The sequence below is a fragment of the Phaenicophaeus curvirostris genome, chromosome 6, assembly GCF_032191515.1.
Source record: "Phaenicophaeus curvirostris isolate KB17595 chromosome 6, BPBGC_Pcur_1.0, whole genome shotgun sequence".
NCBI lineage: Eukaryota > Metazoa > Chordata > Aves > Cuculiformes > Cuculidae > Phaenicophaeus > Phaenicophaeus curvirostris.
In genome coordinates, this window is record NC_091397.1 from 732,847 (window position 1) to 749,250 (window position 16,404).

The 16,404-nt window shown below is 52.2% G+C and overlaps 1 protein-coding gene across 2 annotated transcripts in view; it reads left to right on the forward strand.

Moving 5' to 3' along the window:
* SMARCC1 (SWI/SNF related BAF chromatin remodeling complex subunit C1) overlaps positions 1-16,404 on the forward strand; it is a 63,698-nt gene that overhangs the window by 31,245 nt on the left and 16,049 nt on the right. Inside the window, exons 20-24 of one of the 2 annotated variants that reach the window (XM_069859145.1) lie at positions 969-1,227; positions 2,360-2,521; positions 10,118-10,173; positions 11,575-11,689; positions 13,127-13,281. In XM_069859145.1, coding sequence (XP_069715246.1) covers positions 969-1,227; positions 2,360-2,521; positions 10,118-10,173; positions 11,575-11,689; positions 13,127-13,281 — 747 coding nt within the window. The remainder of the gene's footprint in view (positions 1-968; positions 1,228-2,359; positions 2,522-10,117; positions 10,174-11,574; positions 11,690-13,126; positions 13,282-16,404) is intronic. The other variant, XM_069859146.1, reaches the window with a different exon arrangement.

The following is a 16,404-nucleotide window of genomic DNA, read 5'->3' on the forward strand; positions in this document are numbered from 1 at the left end:
AAGGGTTTGGGTTGGAAGGGACCTCAAAGTCCATCCTGTTCCACCTCCTGCCATGGGCAGGGACACCTCCCACTGGATCAGGGGCTCCAAGCTCCATCCAACCTGGCCTTGAACCCCTCCAGGGATGGGGCAGCCACAGCTTCCCTGGGCAACCTGGGCCAGGGCCTCCCCACCCTCATGGGGAAGAAATTCCTCCTCCTGTCCAGTCTAACTCTGCCCCTCTCGAGTTTATCCCCATTGCCCCTCGTCCCATCCCCACAAGCCTTTGGGAACAGCCCCTCCCCAGCTTTCCTGGAGCCCCTTCAGCTTCTGGAAGGTCTCTCTAAGGTCTCCTCGGAGCCTTCTCATCTCCTGAACATCCCAACTCTCTCAGCCTGTCCTCGGACGGGAGGTTCTCCAGCCCTCGCATCATCCTTGGAGCCTCCTCTGGCCCCGTTCCAACAGCTCCATCTCCTTCTTCTGTTGATGATTCCAATTTAAACAGTGGGAGCTGCCTTTGAGAGAGAGAAATGTAAAACTTCATCCAATTAACCCTTAAATCTCTTTCAGGTCCAGGTGAAGAGCTCCACCCGCTGCAGGCACCTTGCTCTTTTTATCTCTTAATTTCTTCAGTGTCTCTTGGGTCTCTTGACTCTCTTCACTTTGAGTTCTCTGTCCTTTTATTTGGTCTCCTTCCACGTCATTGAAAATGAAAAGCTTGTGTTTTTCCTCAGCTGACCTTCACAATCCCTGACGTGAAATTCTTCACCGTGAGGGTGGGGAGGAGCTGGAACAGGTTGCCCAGGGAAGTTGTGGCTGCTCCATCCCTGGAGATGTTGAAGGCCACGTTGGATGGAGCTTGGAGCAACCTGATCCAGTGGGAGGTGTCCCTGCTTATGGAAGTGGGTTGGAACTGGATGATCTTTGAGGTCTCTTCCAACCCAATCTATTCTAGGATTCTATGTAACGATGTTTTTTGTCTTCTGCAGGCTCTGGAGATGTACAAAGACGACTGGAACAAAGTCTCGGAGCACGTTGGGAGCCGAACCCAAGACGAGTGCATTCTCCACTTTCTGAGACTCCCTATCGAAGATCCTTATTTGGAGAACTCGGACGCGTCCCTGGGGCCGTTGGCTTATCAACCCGTCCCGTTCAGCCAGTCTGGCAACCCCGTGATGAGCACCGTGGCCTTCCTGGCGTCCGTGGTGGATCCCCGGGTGGCATCAGCGGCTGCGAAGGCTGCGTTAGGTACGTGTTGCTCTCTGTTCTTCATCAGATGTTTCTAGAGGTTCTTCAGGATGAGTAATGAGTTCTAAAACCAAACTTGTAGCCGTGTAGGAAGGAGATCTGCTGATACCCAGTTTTGTGTTGTGCTGGTACTGAAACTCCAATAGCTCCTCAAGGTCCTTCTACTCCACTCGGGTGAGACCTCATCTGGAACCCTGCGTCCAGCTCCAGAGTCCTCAGCACAGGAGGGACATGGATCTTCTAGAACGAATCCAGAGGAATCTGTGAGGATGATCCTCCCATATGAGGACAGGCTGAAAGAGTTGGGGCTGCTCAGCCTGGAGAAGAGAAGGCTTCAGGGAGGGCACGGATGGGACGAGGGGAACAGTTTGAAGCTGAAAGAGAGGAGATGGAGATGAGATCTTAGGAAGAAATATTCTCCTGGGAGGATTGGGAGGCCCTGGCCCAGGTTTCCCAGAGCAGTGGTGGCTGCCCCATCCCTGGAGGGGTTGAAGGTTGGGTTGAACGGGTCTTTGAGCAACCTGATCCAGCGGGAGGTGCCCCTGCCCATGGAACTGGGTGGGCTTTGAGGTCCCTTCCAACCCAAACCATTCCATCATTCTATGATGATACGAGGTTGGAAGGGGATCTGAGCAACCTGATGAGGTTATAGACGTCCCTGCTCCTGCAGGAGGTTGGAACTGGATGGGCTTTAAGGTCCCTTCCAACCCAAACCATTCTATGAGTCTCTAAACGTGCTTTGACTTTCCCTTTTGTGCTCATCGACCGTTGACGGTGTTTGGAAGCGCCACCTCGTAGCTGGTTTTGCTTCAACCAGTGGCCTTTGCTGAGCTGTGGGTGAATCGCCAGTGCTAAACTTCTAGTCTCTTCCATCTCTCCTACTTATCCTCAAAAAAACTTGATGAAACGGTTCCTTCCACTTTTTTCCTTATTTTTCCATGTCCAAGGCAGTTGAACATGGTTGGGAAGAGATTTTCCTACCATATTTGAGAGGGAAAATGAAGAGAAGGTACAGATGTACCTGAGAATTCATGTCGTGATGGGATTTATCTGCACGTTGATGTGAGAAAATCGTAACATTTAAATTGTCTCAAAAGCCGAATGTAACATTTCCTCTGTCTTTTTTTAACAGAGGAGTTTTCTCGAGTCCGAGAGGAGGTCCCGCTGGAGCTGGTGGAAGCTCATGTCAAGAAAGTCCAGGAAGCAGCAAGAGCCTCTGGGAAGGTGGATCCAACGTATGGACTAGAGAGCAGCTGCATTGCCGGAACGGGGCCTGACGAGCCGGAGAAAATCGGTAGGTTGTCCATCCAAACACAGACATTTCTGCTGATCAAGTTCCTGAGGCCTTTCGTTATGTCCTTGGACACCTCTGGAGGTGTTGAAGGCCACGTTGGATGGGGCTTGGAGCCCCTGCTCCAGTGGGAGGTGTTGCTGCCCATGGAACTGGATGGGCTTTGAGGTCCCTTCCAACCAAACTCATTCCATGATTCTAACTTGTCGTCAGCCAGAACCCCCAGATCCCATCGCTGGAGGTGTCCAAGACCAGGCTGGATGGGGCTCTGAGCAGCCTGATGTAGTGGGAGCTGGGGGGTTGGAACTGGATGGGCTTTGAGTTCCCTTCCAGTTCAAACCGTTCCGTGATTCTGTGATGAAATGTGGTCTGCTTTTTAATTCAAATAATCACAGAATGGTTTGGGTTGGAAGGGACCTGAAAGCTCATCCAGTTCCAGTCTCAGTCTGAGAGCTCCATTCATCTGCAGTGCCCCAGGTTGCTCAGAGAAGTTGTGGCTGCCCCATCCCTGGAGGTGTTGAAGGTTGGCTTGAATGGGACTTGGAGCAACCTGACGTGGTTCAGGATGTCCCTGCTCTTCAGGGGGGTTGGACTGGATGATCTGTGAAGGTCCCTTCCAACCCAAACTCTTCTACGATTCTATGAGGTCAACCACTGCCCCGTCGTTGGAGGTTCTGCTGGTTTGTCCATCAGCTCTTGCTCTAGGACAATTCACACACGAGGTGCAAAGAGATTGAGAAGCGCTTCTCACTTAGTGCGGGGAGTTGGGGAGCAGCTGACCCTAACGCGATTATTTCCGAACGAGTCGCGTGGTGACTCCCGTTAGCGCGACCGCCCTGCGCTGGTTAATGCGATTTGTATTGGACTGTGACTAATGGAATAAATTAGGACAAGAGCAGATGGTTCTCCCTGGGGGAGCTGCTCGGCGAGAGCAAACTGGGTCACTCCACAATCTGTGGTGCCTTCCATCTCCAAAAGAGCTTTGACTGGAGGGCACGGGGGGATCCGTAGCTCGATGTGGTCAATAGGTTCATGGATAGTGTTGTGGGGCACAACTGCTGAAACGGAGCTGGGGTTTTGCGTGGCCACACCTCAAGTTTGGGATTGAAATGTCACCACGGAGGGCTGAAAATATCTACTTAGGGTTCCAAACTGGAATTGAAGTTCGTTGAGAGCAGCCCTGAGGAGAAGGACTCGGGGGGCTGGGGGGGAGAAGCTCCACAGGAGCCGGCAACGTGTGCTCCCAGCCCAGAAACCGCCCGTGTCCTGGGCTGCGTCCAGAGCAGCGTGGGCAGCAGGGAGGGAGGGGATTGTCCCCTCCGCTCCTCTCGGGGAGACCTCAGCTGGAGGGTTGGGGCCAGCTCTGGAATCCTCAGCAGGAGAAGGAGATGGAGCTGTTGGAACGGGGCCAGAGGAGGCTCCAAGGATGATGCGAGGGCTGGAGAACCTCCCGTCCGAGGACAGGCTGAGAGAGTTGGGATGTTCAGCCTGGAGGAGAGAAGGCTCCCAAGAGACCTTCTAGAGACCTTCCAGAACCTGGAGGGGCTCCAAGAAAGCTGGGGAGGGGCTGTTCCCAAAGGCTTGTGGGGATGGGACGAGGGGCAATGGGGACAAACTGGAGAGGGGCAGAGTTAGACTGGACAGGAGGAGGAATTTCTTCCCCATGAGGGTGGGGAGGAGCTGGAACAGGTTGCCCAGAGAAGCTGTGGCTGCCCCATCCCTGGAGGTGTTGAAGGCCACGTTGGATGGAGCTTGGAGCCCCTGATCCAGTGCGAAGTGTCCCTGCCCATGGCAGGGTTGGAACTGGATGATCTTTAAGGTCCCTTCCAACCCAACCCTTTCTACGATCTGTGAATTCATGATGAATTTTTATGAGACTCTTAATGGTTTCGAGGCGTTTTCAATAGCCTGTAATTTAGACGCAAAAACCTGTCTCAAACCTAATTAACCCCTCAGCTAATAATTGATAGCTCTTTCCTCCTACACGTGGCATTTCAGGCTGGTCTCCTCGATCTACGCCGGCGTGGAGTGGCCTGTGCCGGTGGGATCGGAGCCGTCACCGCAGATCAGGGCTTGGGAGCTGATAGGAGAAAGCGCTTTTCAAAACCCAGTGACTACAACCTGCCTAACGTTGTCACCATGGTTTCAAACTAACATTTATTGCTCCATACAGGACTGGAAAACTAAGTTAAATCAAGATGTTTGCAATAATCTGACTGTCACATGGACGTATCTTCTGACTCTTTGGAGCTGAACGTGTCCTGATGTCCTATCAAAGGACGTGTGGGTTTGAGACGTGTCCATCAAGTGTCTCGTGATGTAAGGGAGAGGCCGAGGGCAGCCTGCTCTTCCTTTTCCCCTACGAATAGATGCTGAGAGAGTTGAGGTTGTTCAGCTTGAGGTTCCGAGGAGACCTTATGGTGACCTTTCAATGCCACAAGGGGCTTCTAGGAAAGATCATAGAAATATAGAATGGTTTGGGTTGGAAGGGACCGTAAAGATCATCCAGTTCCAACCCCTTTACTATGTGCAGGGACACCTCTCACTGGATCAGGGGCTCCAAGCTCCATCCAACGTGGCCTTCAACACCTCCAGGGGTGGGGCAGCCACAGCTTCTCTGGGCAACCTGTTCCAGTTCCTCCTCACTCTCACAGTGAAGAAATTCCTCCGTAAGTCAACTCTTAAGTCTTCCCCTCCCAAATTTAAAGCCATTCTCTCTCATCCTATTACTCCAAACATTTGTGAATAGCCCATCCCCAGCTTTCTTGGAGCCCCTTCAGGTTCTGGAAGGTCACTCTAAGGTCTCCTCGGAGCCTCCTCCTCTGCCATAGAAAAGAAAAACCTGCTGTAAAAGGTCTGGTTGGACGATAATGGTTTTCCTCTCAGCTTATTTTGAGATAAACCTACTTATCTGAAGGATCTGCCACCATAAGTCAATTTATGAGGCTAGGAACGTGCCCTCTCCCAAGTTTTATCTCTGAGTTAGGATTTAGTGACCTAATAATGTCACAGGGAAAATCTCGATTAGATTTTGTCAGACAGCTTTTTCAAGCCTCGGAGCAGAGCTCCAAACTTGGCTTGGAAGTGTCGTCCCTCCTAGGAAACGAAAGAGAAAAAGCTTCACAGGGAAAGGTTTATTCTCACCATGAGCAGAAAGGGTGTGGAGCACTCCAAGGGACCCCCCACAGCGCAGGAGACTTGGGGAAGGGCAGCTGGAAAGCTGCCTGGAGGAGAAGGACCTGGGGGGTTGGTTGCCAGCGACTGACCATGAGCCAGCAGGGGCCCAGGTGGCCAAGGAGGCCAAGGGCATCTTGGCTTGGATCAGAAACGGCGTGGCCAGCAGGAGCAGGGAAGGGATTGTCCCTCTGGACTTGGTGCTGGTGAGGGCACAGCTCGAATCCTGGGGTCAGTTTTGGGTCCCTCACTCCAAGAAAGACCTTGAGGGGCTGGAGAACGTCTGGAGAAGGGAACGGAGCTGGGGAGGGGCTGGAGAACAAGGGTTGTGAGGAGCAGCTGAGGGCCCTGGGGGTGTTTATCCTGGAGAAGAGGAGGCTGAGGGGAGACCTCATGGCTCTGTGCAGCTCCTGGAAAGGAGGTTGTGGTGAGGTGGGTGCTGGGCTCTTCTCCCAAAGAACAATGACAAGAGGGAACGTCCTCAAGCCACTTTAGGGGAAGTTTAGATTGAACATGAGGAAAATTTCCCTGAGCAACCTGTTCCAGGGCCTCCCCACCCTCCCAGGAGAATGTTTCTCCCTAAGATTTCATCTCGATCTCCCCTCTTCCAGCTTCAGACCATTCCCCTCATCCCATCCCTGCCCTCCCTGACCCAGAGCCCCTCCCCAGCTCTCCTGGAGCCCCTTTCCATGCTGGAAGCTGCTCTAAGGTCTCCTTGCAGCCTTCTCTTCTCCAGGCTGAACCCCAACTCTCTCCTCCTGTCCCCCTGTGGGAGGTTCTCCAGCCCTGGGATCATCTCCGTGGCCTCCTCTGGCCTCTCTCTTCTGCTGCAGATGCTGAAGGGCGATGGGAGAACTGTCGCTACTCAAAAAGCCATCGGTAACGCGAGGGCACCGGGCTCTGTTTTGGCAGAGCTCGTCAGTTCTCTCCCTAATTGCTATTTGAGTGCCAGGCAGACAGTAATTAAGAGGTTACGGGTCTGAAGAGCTCAGTCTCGTCAGCCAAGAACCAAACAGAATGAGCGGCAGCAGGAGGCACGTAGCTGTCTCTTGAAGCTCAGGGTTTTTTCACGCCTGGTGGGAGGACACTCTGAAGGTGACTGCGGTCAAGGTCAGACTTTTAGGGTTCCAAATATAGACCTCTAAGAGGCATCAGGTGCCGTCTGGACTCACAGCAGTGAGAGAACCTGCCAAATGTCCCGTAATTCCTGTTATATGGGATCTTAGAAGCTTTAAGGTTGGAAAAGGTCTCTAAGTTCATCGAGTCATAGAATGGTTTGGGTTGGAAGGGACCTTAAAGATCATCTAATTCCACTCTGTGCCATGGGCAAGGACACCTCCCAGTGGATCAGGGGCTCCAAGCTCCATCCAACCTGGCCTTGAACCCCTCCAGGGATGGGGCAGCAACAGCTTCTCTGGGCAACCTGTTCCAGGTTCTCCCCACCCTCCTGGTGAAGAATTTCTTCCTAATGTCCAGTCTAAATCTTCTCCCTTCCAGTTTAAAGTCGTTCCCCCTCGTCCTATCACTCCACGCCCTTGGAGAAAGTCCTTCCCCAGCTTTCCTGGAGCCCCTTTCAGTCCTGAAAGCTGCTCTGAGGTCTCCTCGGAGCCTTTTCTTCTCCAGGCGGAACAAGCCCAACTCTCTCAGCTTGTCCTCCTCTGGGCAGCGCTCAGTTGGTGGTTCATTAAATTCATTAAGTCCTCCTATCGAATATACTGGTAGCTTCTCATCAGTGTTTCCTAGATGACTTCTACTCTTCTGCTTTGACCTCTGGGAAGAGGAAGACTTCTTTGGTCAGACCCCAGGTGGAAGTCGGACTCTGGTTGGACTCAATGATCCGATGGGTCTTTTCCAACCTGGTGATCCTCTGATTCTATGATAAGTTTTTGATGGCCTGTTCAGGACTGGAGGCTGCAGTGGTTGAGCAGCCCCTGCTCCACCTCATAGACCTCGTAGAGGTCTCCTGACCTTGTGCTTGGCCCAGTTCTCCTTTTCCGTATGGAAACGCTTCACAACTCCAGTAGGGGAGCCTTGGCTTGGAGCCACTCTTGGCAGAAGGTGTCTCTGTGCGTGTCCTGTGAAGGCTCAGGTTGAGGTGTAAGGCTGAGGCTCCACCTCCTGGAGCAATCCAGGAATTTCATATTGCCCGGAGAACCAGAGCGGTGGATCCATGGAGAGTCCCACACATCTCCAGCAACACCTGAAGCCTCTGGGTGTCCCGTGAGGTGTGTTCCTTCAGCTTCAGCTCTGGTTGAGATGTTTGCATGACCACATCTTGGATACGGAGGAAACTCTGAGCTTTCAGCTGGTCATTTCTGTGCTTTTTTTGCTTTCTACCCAACCCAAAAAGGAGCTCCTGTGCTCAAACGGGGTTCAACCCCTGTTTAGCTCCAAACTTGGTAGCCGCAGCTGGGCTCCTGAGGAACCACAGTGCAGTCGCCTTCAGTGAGAAGGTGAAGAACGTGGTAGGGCTTAACTTGCATGGGTTTATTGATCCACTCTTCCCCACAAATCACTTGATGAAGAAGGAAGAGGATGAAGGATCCGAGTCTGAGTGACAGCACAGCCCAGGAACAGAGAATGGTTCAGGTTGGAAGGGACCTCAAAGATCATCCAGTTCCACCCCCTGCCCTGGGCAGGGACACCTCCCACTGGATCAGGGGCTCCAAGCCCCATCCAACGTGGCCTTCAACACCTCCAGGGATGGGGCAGCCACAGCTTCCCTGGGCGACCTGCTCCAGGCCCTCCCCACCTTCACAGGAGAACATGTCTTCCTAAGATCTCATCTCCATCTCCCTTCTTTCAGCTTCAAGCTGTTCCCCTTGTCCTGTCCATGTTCTCCCTCATCCAGAGCCCCTCCCCAGCTTTCCTGGAGCTTCTTTCCATCCTGGAAGCTGCTCTAAGGTCTCCCTGGAGCCTTCTCCAGGCTGAACAACCCCAAGTGTCTCATCCTCTCTTTGTACGGGAGGTGCTCCAGCCCTTGGATCATCTTGGTGGCCTCCTCTGGACTCACTCCAACAGCTCCGTGTCTTTGCTGTGTTGAGGACTCCAGAACTGACGTGTTACAGAGAATGATAGAATGGTGGAAAGGTTTGGGTTGGATGGAACCTCAAAGATCATCCAGTTCCAACCCCTCCATGGGCAGGGACACCTCCCACTGGCCCAGGTTGCCCAGAAGAGCTGTATAGAACTGGAGAACCACCTGGAGATCATGTTTAGCAGAGCAGCAGGTCCGAGGGGTGGGAAATGAGGTTTCACCATGCAGGATTTCCCATCAAAGCAGCTCGGAGGAGAAGAACTAGTCCACAAATAACAAAGGATCCCTAGTTTTTGAAAGCAGCGTCGGTGTTTTAACGCGTTTCCTCCTGCTTCGTGTTGCTCTGGCTTTGAATAATTATTCTGAAGGCTGCGTCGGAGAACTGTGATCTTTGCAGCACCTGCAGGATGGAATTGAAATCTTGAGGTGACCTGCAGCGCGTGACAATGGCTCTGGATAGACCTCTGGATAGACCTCTCGTGGAAAGCAGCTCGGGATCGTGTGCTAAGGAGGAATTACAAGGCTGGAAGCTCCGTAATTGAGGTTAATCACGGGACTGACAACCATCTCCAGGAGCAAATTGGGAAAAACACTTAATAATGCAGCAGCTGAGCCGTGGGAATTGCTGGATGAGGTGGATGTTGCCGAGCTCGGCCTCGAGCTGTGCTCCACGGAGCTAAAAGTCATAGAATCAGAGAGCGGTTTGGCTTGGAAGGGACTTCACAGCCCATCTGGGTCCGAACCCGTGTCCTGGGCTGCATCCAGAGCAGCGTGGGCAGCAGGGAGGGAGGGGATTGTCCCCTCTGCTCCTCTCGGGGAGACCTCAGCTGGAGGGTTGGGGCCAGCTCTGGAATCCTCAGCAGGAGAAGGAGATGGAGCTGTTGGAACGGGGCCAGAGGAGGCTCCAAGGATGATGCGAGGGCTGGAGAACCTCCCGTACGAGGACAGGCTGAGAGAGTTGGGATGTTCAGGAGAAGAGAAGGCTCCAAGAAGACCTTAGAGCAGCTTCCAGAACCTGAAGGGGCTCCAGGAAAGCTGGGGAGGGGCTGTTCCCAAAGGCTTGTGGGGATGGGACGAGGGACAATGGCTTTAAATTTGAGAGGGGAAGACTTGACTTAAGGAGGAAATTCTTCACCGTGAGGGTGGGGAGGAGCTGGAACAGGAGAAGTTGTGGCTGCCTCATCCCTGGAGGTGTTGAAGGCCACGTTGGATGGAGCTTGGAGCCCCTGATCCAGTGGGAGGTGTCCCTGCCCATGGCAGGGGTGGAACTGGCTGGGCTTTGAGGTCTCTTCCAACCCAAACCTTTCCGTGATTCCATGAATTAAATGTTGCTTCTGATAAATTGATGTTGCCACAATTCTAAATACGTTGTTGTTTTTCTTTCTCAGAGGGAGCTGAAGAAGAAAAAATGGAAACGGAGACCGATGGGCAGCAGTCAGAGAAGGTGAGTTTGGCTCCGTGCTCTGGTTCTGAAACAGTAATTTTGATATTTATGACCCTGAATTATTCTTGTGTGTCGGAAGGGCAGTCGGTAGCATGTGGGTCGCTGAGCGTTTCCTTAGGGTTTGGGTCTCCATCACCGTGTTGCCACCAGCTGCTGTTGGGATCGTTTGTCCTGCAGAATTCAGAGCTGTTGGGACAAGTGAATGATCTGTAAATTAGGAAAGTGGCAGACGAGGTATAAAATTGAAGCCCAAAGAACTGGAGTTGGCAGTGTTGGGGAGGTAGAACATGTTGTAGCTGTTGTCGCAGCTCAGGATCTCTCCTACCTTCAGATCATTCACAGAATAGTTTGGGTTGGAAAGGACCTTAAAGGTCACCTAGTTCCAACCTCCCTGCCATGGGCAGGGACACCTCCCACTGGGTCAGGGGCTCCAAGCTCCATCCAACGTGGCCTTCAACACCTCCAGGGATGGGGCAGCCACCACTGCTCTGGGCAACCTGTTCCAGTTCCTCCCCACCCTCACGGTGAAGAAATTCCTCCTCCTGTCCAGTCTTCCCCGCTCAAATTTAAAGCCATTGTCCCTCATCCCATCCCCACGAGCCTTTGGGAACAGCCCCTTCCCAGCTTTCTTGGAGCCCCTTCAGGTTCTGGAAGGTCTCTCTAAGGTCTCTGTGGAGCCTTCTGTTCTCCAGGCTGAACAAGCCCAACTCTCCCAGCCTGTCCTCGTACGGGAGGTTCTCCAGCCCTCGCATCATCCTTGGAGCCTCCTCTGGCCCCGTTCCAACAGCTCCATCTCCTTCTCCTGCTGAGGATTCCAGAGCTGGCCCCAACCCTCCAGCTGAGGTCTCCCCGAGAGGAGCAGAGGGGACAATCCCCTCCCTCCCTGCTGCCCACGCTGCTCTGGATGCAGCCCAGGACACGGGGGGTTTCATGTTGAGCTCCTGTGGAGCTTCTCCCCCCCAGCCCCCCGAGTCCTTCTCCTCAGGGCTGCTCTCCAGCCCATCACCCCCAGCCTGGGTTGAACCCGGGGGTTGCCCCGACCCAGGGGTAGGACCTTCCCTTGGCCTGGTGGAACCTCCTGGGGGTCTCCCAGCCCCACTTCTCCAGCTCCCTCTGGATGACATCCCATCCTTTCTCTGTGGGAACTGCCCCTCTCAGCTTGGTGCCATCAAGCCAAGGTTGACCTGGGTTCATGGATCCAATGAATTTCATTCCCCTGTAGCCGTTTCTCTGTTTACTCCGACGGCCGTTGCGATCCCCACAGTTAACTTTAGGAGCACTCAGCCTTCACATTTAATCTCTTCCTTTATGCCAGGGAATTCATTGGAAAGCCATAAACCAAATTAACACTGAGTGTCTTCGATAGCTTCCATCCTCCAACCAATCTTTCATCCCATTTAGGTTGAAAACAAAGCGGAGAGCGAGATTGAGGAAGGCGATAAAGTCCAAGAAGGAGAAAATGAGAGAAATCCAGAAAAAGAGCAAGAAAGCGAAGCGACTGCGGACTCCAAGCCAGGTAAATGGTTCCCAGATGTTCCTCAAGCTGCTTGAGCTTTGATAGCTTCTTCTCCAGTGGGTGGAGTAGACGATAAACTCAACGGTGACAGAAATATTTCCTCTCTCACCTCAGGCTGCTTCATGGTTCAGTAGGAAATATTCTGGTTTAATTTCTTTGCAAACTTTCAGCGCTAAATTCGATCTTGAACTCGTTTCAGGCTTGGGTTGAGCTCATTTCTGCCCTTCCAGCTTCATTTTTTGGCTGTTTCCCAGCTCTTTTTCTTCTCTGTAAGCCATTATTCTTCATTTTCAACGCGTTCTCCTCCTACCTCATGGAGATCTTTTTTTTTCCTGGACTTGCCCTTCAAGATTTTAGCACCAGGTGGGATGAGAAGCGTTTGGTTTTGATGGAATAATGGAGTTGATTTGGAAAAGCAGCTGAGGCCAGTGGTTGGAGGGTCAGCAAGGCCAAGTGCCAGGTCCTGCGCTTGGGACACCACAACCCCGGGCAGCTCCAGGCTTGGGGAAGAGCGGCTGGAAAGCTGGAGGAGAAGGACCTGGGAGGTTGGTTGACGACGGCTGACCACGATCCAGCAGTGGCCCAGGTGGCCAAGAAGGCCAATGGCATCTTGGCTTGGATCAGCCCTGGGGTGGCAGCAGGAGCAGGGAAGGGATTGTCCCCACGGACTCGGTGCTGGTGAGGGCACAGCTCGAATCCTGGGGTCAGTTCTGGGTCCCTCACTCCAAGAAAGACCTTGAGGGGCTGGAGAACGTCTGGAGAAGGGAACGGAGCTGGGGAGGGGCTGGAGAACAAGGGTTGTGAGGAGCAGCTGAGGGACCTGGGGCTGGTTAGCCTGGAGAAGAGGAGGCTGAGGGGAAACCTCATGGCTCACTGCAGCTCCTGGAGAGGAGGTTGTGGTGAGGTGGGTGCTGGGCTCTTCTCCCAAGGAACAAGGGGTGGGACGAGAGGAAACAGCCTCAAGTTGTGCCGTGAGAGGTTTAGATTGGATATTAGGAAATACTCCTTCACATAAGGGTTTCTCCGGCCCTGGCAGAGGCTGCCCAGGGAGGTGGTGGAGTCTCCATCCCTGGAGGGCTTTAAAAGCTGGGGAGATGAGGTGCTCAGGGATCTGGTTTAGTATTAAACAGGTACGGTTGGACTTGATGATCTCCAAGGTCTTTTCCAGCCAAACTTTTCTAGAATTCTATGAAATTGTTCTGATGGGTGTCAGCTGGTGGCAGAAGATGGAGATAGGATGGAGACTAAAGGCATTTGAAGGTGCCGTGTGTGTTGGATCAGATCCTCTTCCACTAAAATTGTTCTCCTGCCAGGGTTTGGACATGTCATCATTCCATAATGTAGGAACGTGGGGTTGGATGGATTTGTTTGACCATTCATGGTGCTGCTAACGAAGGGTGAGCCCGCCTAACGGCCTTGGTGTAAATCTCTTTTCAGAAGAAAAGGAGGCAGAAGAGAACAAGGAGAACGTCGATGCCAGCAAAGACAAAGAAAATGAGGCTGGGAAGAAGAAAGTGGAACACGAAATCTCGGAAGGAAACGTCGCTACAGCTGCAGCTGCTGCTCTCGCCTCAGCTGCCACCAAAGCGAAGGTTTGTTTCACACAAACTTCCATTGGCCGTGTTTCCAGTTCACACCAGAACTCTTCTTAAAACCATCCTTTGTTCCACATCTCTGTGGTTTCATGTTCTCACCTCTAGAACCTTGAAGGAGCCCAAGCGCCACCTTCACTTTCTTTTGCTTGAGCTCCAAAGTGACGTAGCGCCAAGTTTTAATTAGGCAATTACTCTTCTGATGATGAAATCAAGGAAGGTCCCTCAGAAATGCCCCCAAACCGTGTTTATGATGGATTTGGAAGGACTTCTCACCTCTCTAGCTCTGGCTGCAACACTGAGGATAGAGATTTGAGTGGCCAAACCCTTCTTGTAGCTTTTTCTCCTGCGCTGTGGGCTTCACACCAGCGTTTGGTGCTCGGGCTCTGTAGAAACATCACGATGTTCAATTCTACCCTTCCAATTCCCTTCTACAATTCTTCATGGACAACTTGATGACCCTTTTATTGAGGGGCACCACATACCGTGAAGAGCACGATCTTGTCTTCCTATCATTAAACTTCTATTTGTTTGTCTGCCGGCTCTTAACGAGCTGTGGTTTGAATCGGTGTCCTGGCTAATAGCTTTTTCATTACCCTCTAATTACTAATTGCATGGTGTCTCGCGTTTTCTTCTTGCAGGAAGCAGAGCGCTCTGCTTCTTTCAGAATAGCTTTTTTTTTTCCAAATCCATTTTCTCGTCACGCTTTTTTTTTTTCTTTCGATTCAAATTCTGATTTGGGTTTCTCACGTTCTAAGTTCTACGTCGCCTGCTTCATAGACACCAAAAAAGGATCCATAGTGTTGATTTCTTGATGGATTTCAGGACGTAGTAGCGGACATAACGAGGTGTTGAGTGTGTCCTACTGACTCTTCCAGTCTCATCTTTTGCTCTTAGTACTTTAGACTTGTTGTCCCAACTGCATCTGACATATTAGAATAGAATCGTAGAATGGTTTGGGTTGGAAGGGACCTTGAAGATCATCCAGTTCCAACCCCGTGTGATGGGCAGGGACACCTCCCACTGGATCAGGCTGCCCAAGGCCCATCCCTGGAGGTGTTGAAGGCCACGTTGGATGGGTTTGGAGGAACCTGATCAGTGGGAGGTGTCTCTGCCCGTGGCAGGGGTGGAACTGGAAGAGCTTTGAGGTCCCTTCCAACCCAAACCATTCTATGATTCTGTGCTTTCAAACCACACAACATATTGGTGATGAAAACAGTATCAAACGTTTTAGAGACGATCTGTTTATAATTAGAATTACCAGGGAGTTTTCTGTCGCTTCCTCTCTCCAGCTCAGTGTTTGTCCCAGAGTTTGGAGCACAGCTTGATAAATACGAGTCTCTGTTTGCAGCTCGACGTGGAGGAGAGCCAACTTCTTTTTTTCTTCCTTCCTCTCAGCCCTTGCCCTTTTCCATCTCAAAAAACAACCCTCCTTCCTGCTCAACTGTGGAAGGTGTCCCAGCCTGATCCAGTGGGAGGTGTCCCTGCCCGTGGAAGGGATTGGAACTGGATGATCTTTGAGGTCCCTTCCACCCCAAACTATTCTATAGTTCCATGATTCTACTTTGCTGTCAACCAGAAGCCCCAGATCCCATCCCTGGAGGTGTTGAAGGCCAGGTTGGATGGGGCTTGGAGCAATCTGATCCCGTGGGAGATGTCCCTGCCCATGGCAGGGGTGGAACTGGATGATCTTTGAGGTCCCTTCCAACCCAAACTATTCTATACTTCCATGATTCTACTTTGCCATCAACCAGAACCTTCTGATCCCATCCCTGGAGGGGTTCAAGGCCCGGTTGGATGGGGCTAGGAGCAACCTAATGCAGTGGGAGGTGTCCCTGCCCGTGGAAGCGGGGTTGGAGCTAGATAAGCTTTAAGATCCCTTCCAACCCAAACCCTTCTATGACTGGGAGTCCGTAAGTCTTTACGCGACCCCACGGTTGGGAAACATCCTTTGCCTGTTAACACGGAACCTTCCAAGCAGGCCACGTGATGGAGGTTTGGAGAGTATTTTCATTGTGAGCAGCAGGCGTGGAACGAGAGCCGGTGGAAGGCTCCGTTAACGTGCTTTTCCCACTCGGAAAACGTGAATCGCTTCTCTAGATTGTCTCATAGATCACGTATAACGCAGACATATAGATTCCCCTGGATAATTGATGTGTGGGCAGATGGGTTGAAGCTCCAGCCTCGCAAAGAATCTCTTTGCCTTTTTCCTCCTGTTTGCTTTTGCAGTTTAAATACAGCTTTGCCTTCAGCTTTTATCTGCACAGGGCTACGATGTGACCTGGTTATAAAAAGCAACTGGAGGAGGGGAGGTTTTTTTTTTTAGCGGTTTCTTCCAATATTTGTGTATTCAGAGGTTTCTCTGCAAGGTCTCCGTAGCCCGAGGTGGATCTGCTGAGGAAGCTTCTGCTTTAGAGCCGTGGTGCTGCGTGCGATGGGAATAAGTTTAACTAGAAACGTGGTTTCATTCCTTCGCGTATTTGAACGGCGAAGGCACCCAGGAGGCATCTCGATGGGTTTGTGGGGCCTTCCAGGTAAACGCTTCCTGCGTCTGTTCGGCTTGAAAGCTTTTTGGATGACCTCAAGTTGACTCGGTGCAACCTCCCCGTGCTCCCTCATTTGCATTCCTGCCGAGGGCTCTCTCCATGGCTTCGAGGAGAAGCTCGGCTGCCCAGGAGCCCGGAGCATCTGCAGTTCCTCTTGTGTTAAATCTTGACACTTATTTCTTTGATTAAAAGCTTAATAATCTTCCAACGCCTTCTGGATCTGAGCATAAACTGTTGGAACGGGGCCAGAGGAGGCTCCAAGGATGATGCGAGGGCTGGAGAACCTCCCGTACGAGGACAGGCTGAGAGAGTTGGGATGTTCAGGAGAAGAGAAGGCTCCATGGAGACCTTAGAGCAGCTTCCAGAACCTGAAGGGGCTCCAGGAAAGCTGGGGAGGGGCTGTTCCCAAAGGCTTGTGGGGATGGGACGAGGGACAATGGGGACAAACTGGAGAGGGGCAGAGTTAGACTGGACAGGAGGAGGAATTTCTTCCCCGTGAGGGTGGGGAGGAACTGGAACAGGTTGCCCAGGGAAGCTGTGGCTGCCCCATCCCTGGAGGTGTTGAAGGCCACGTTGG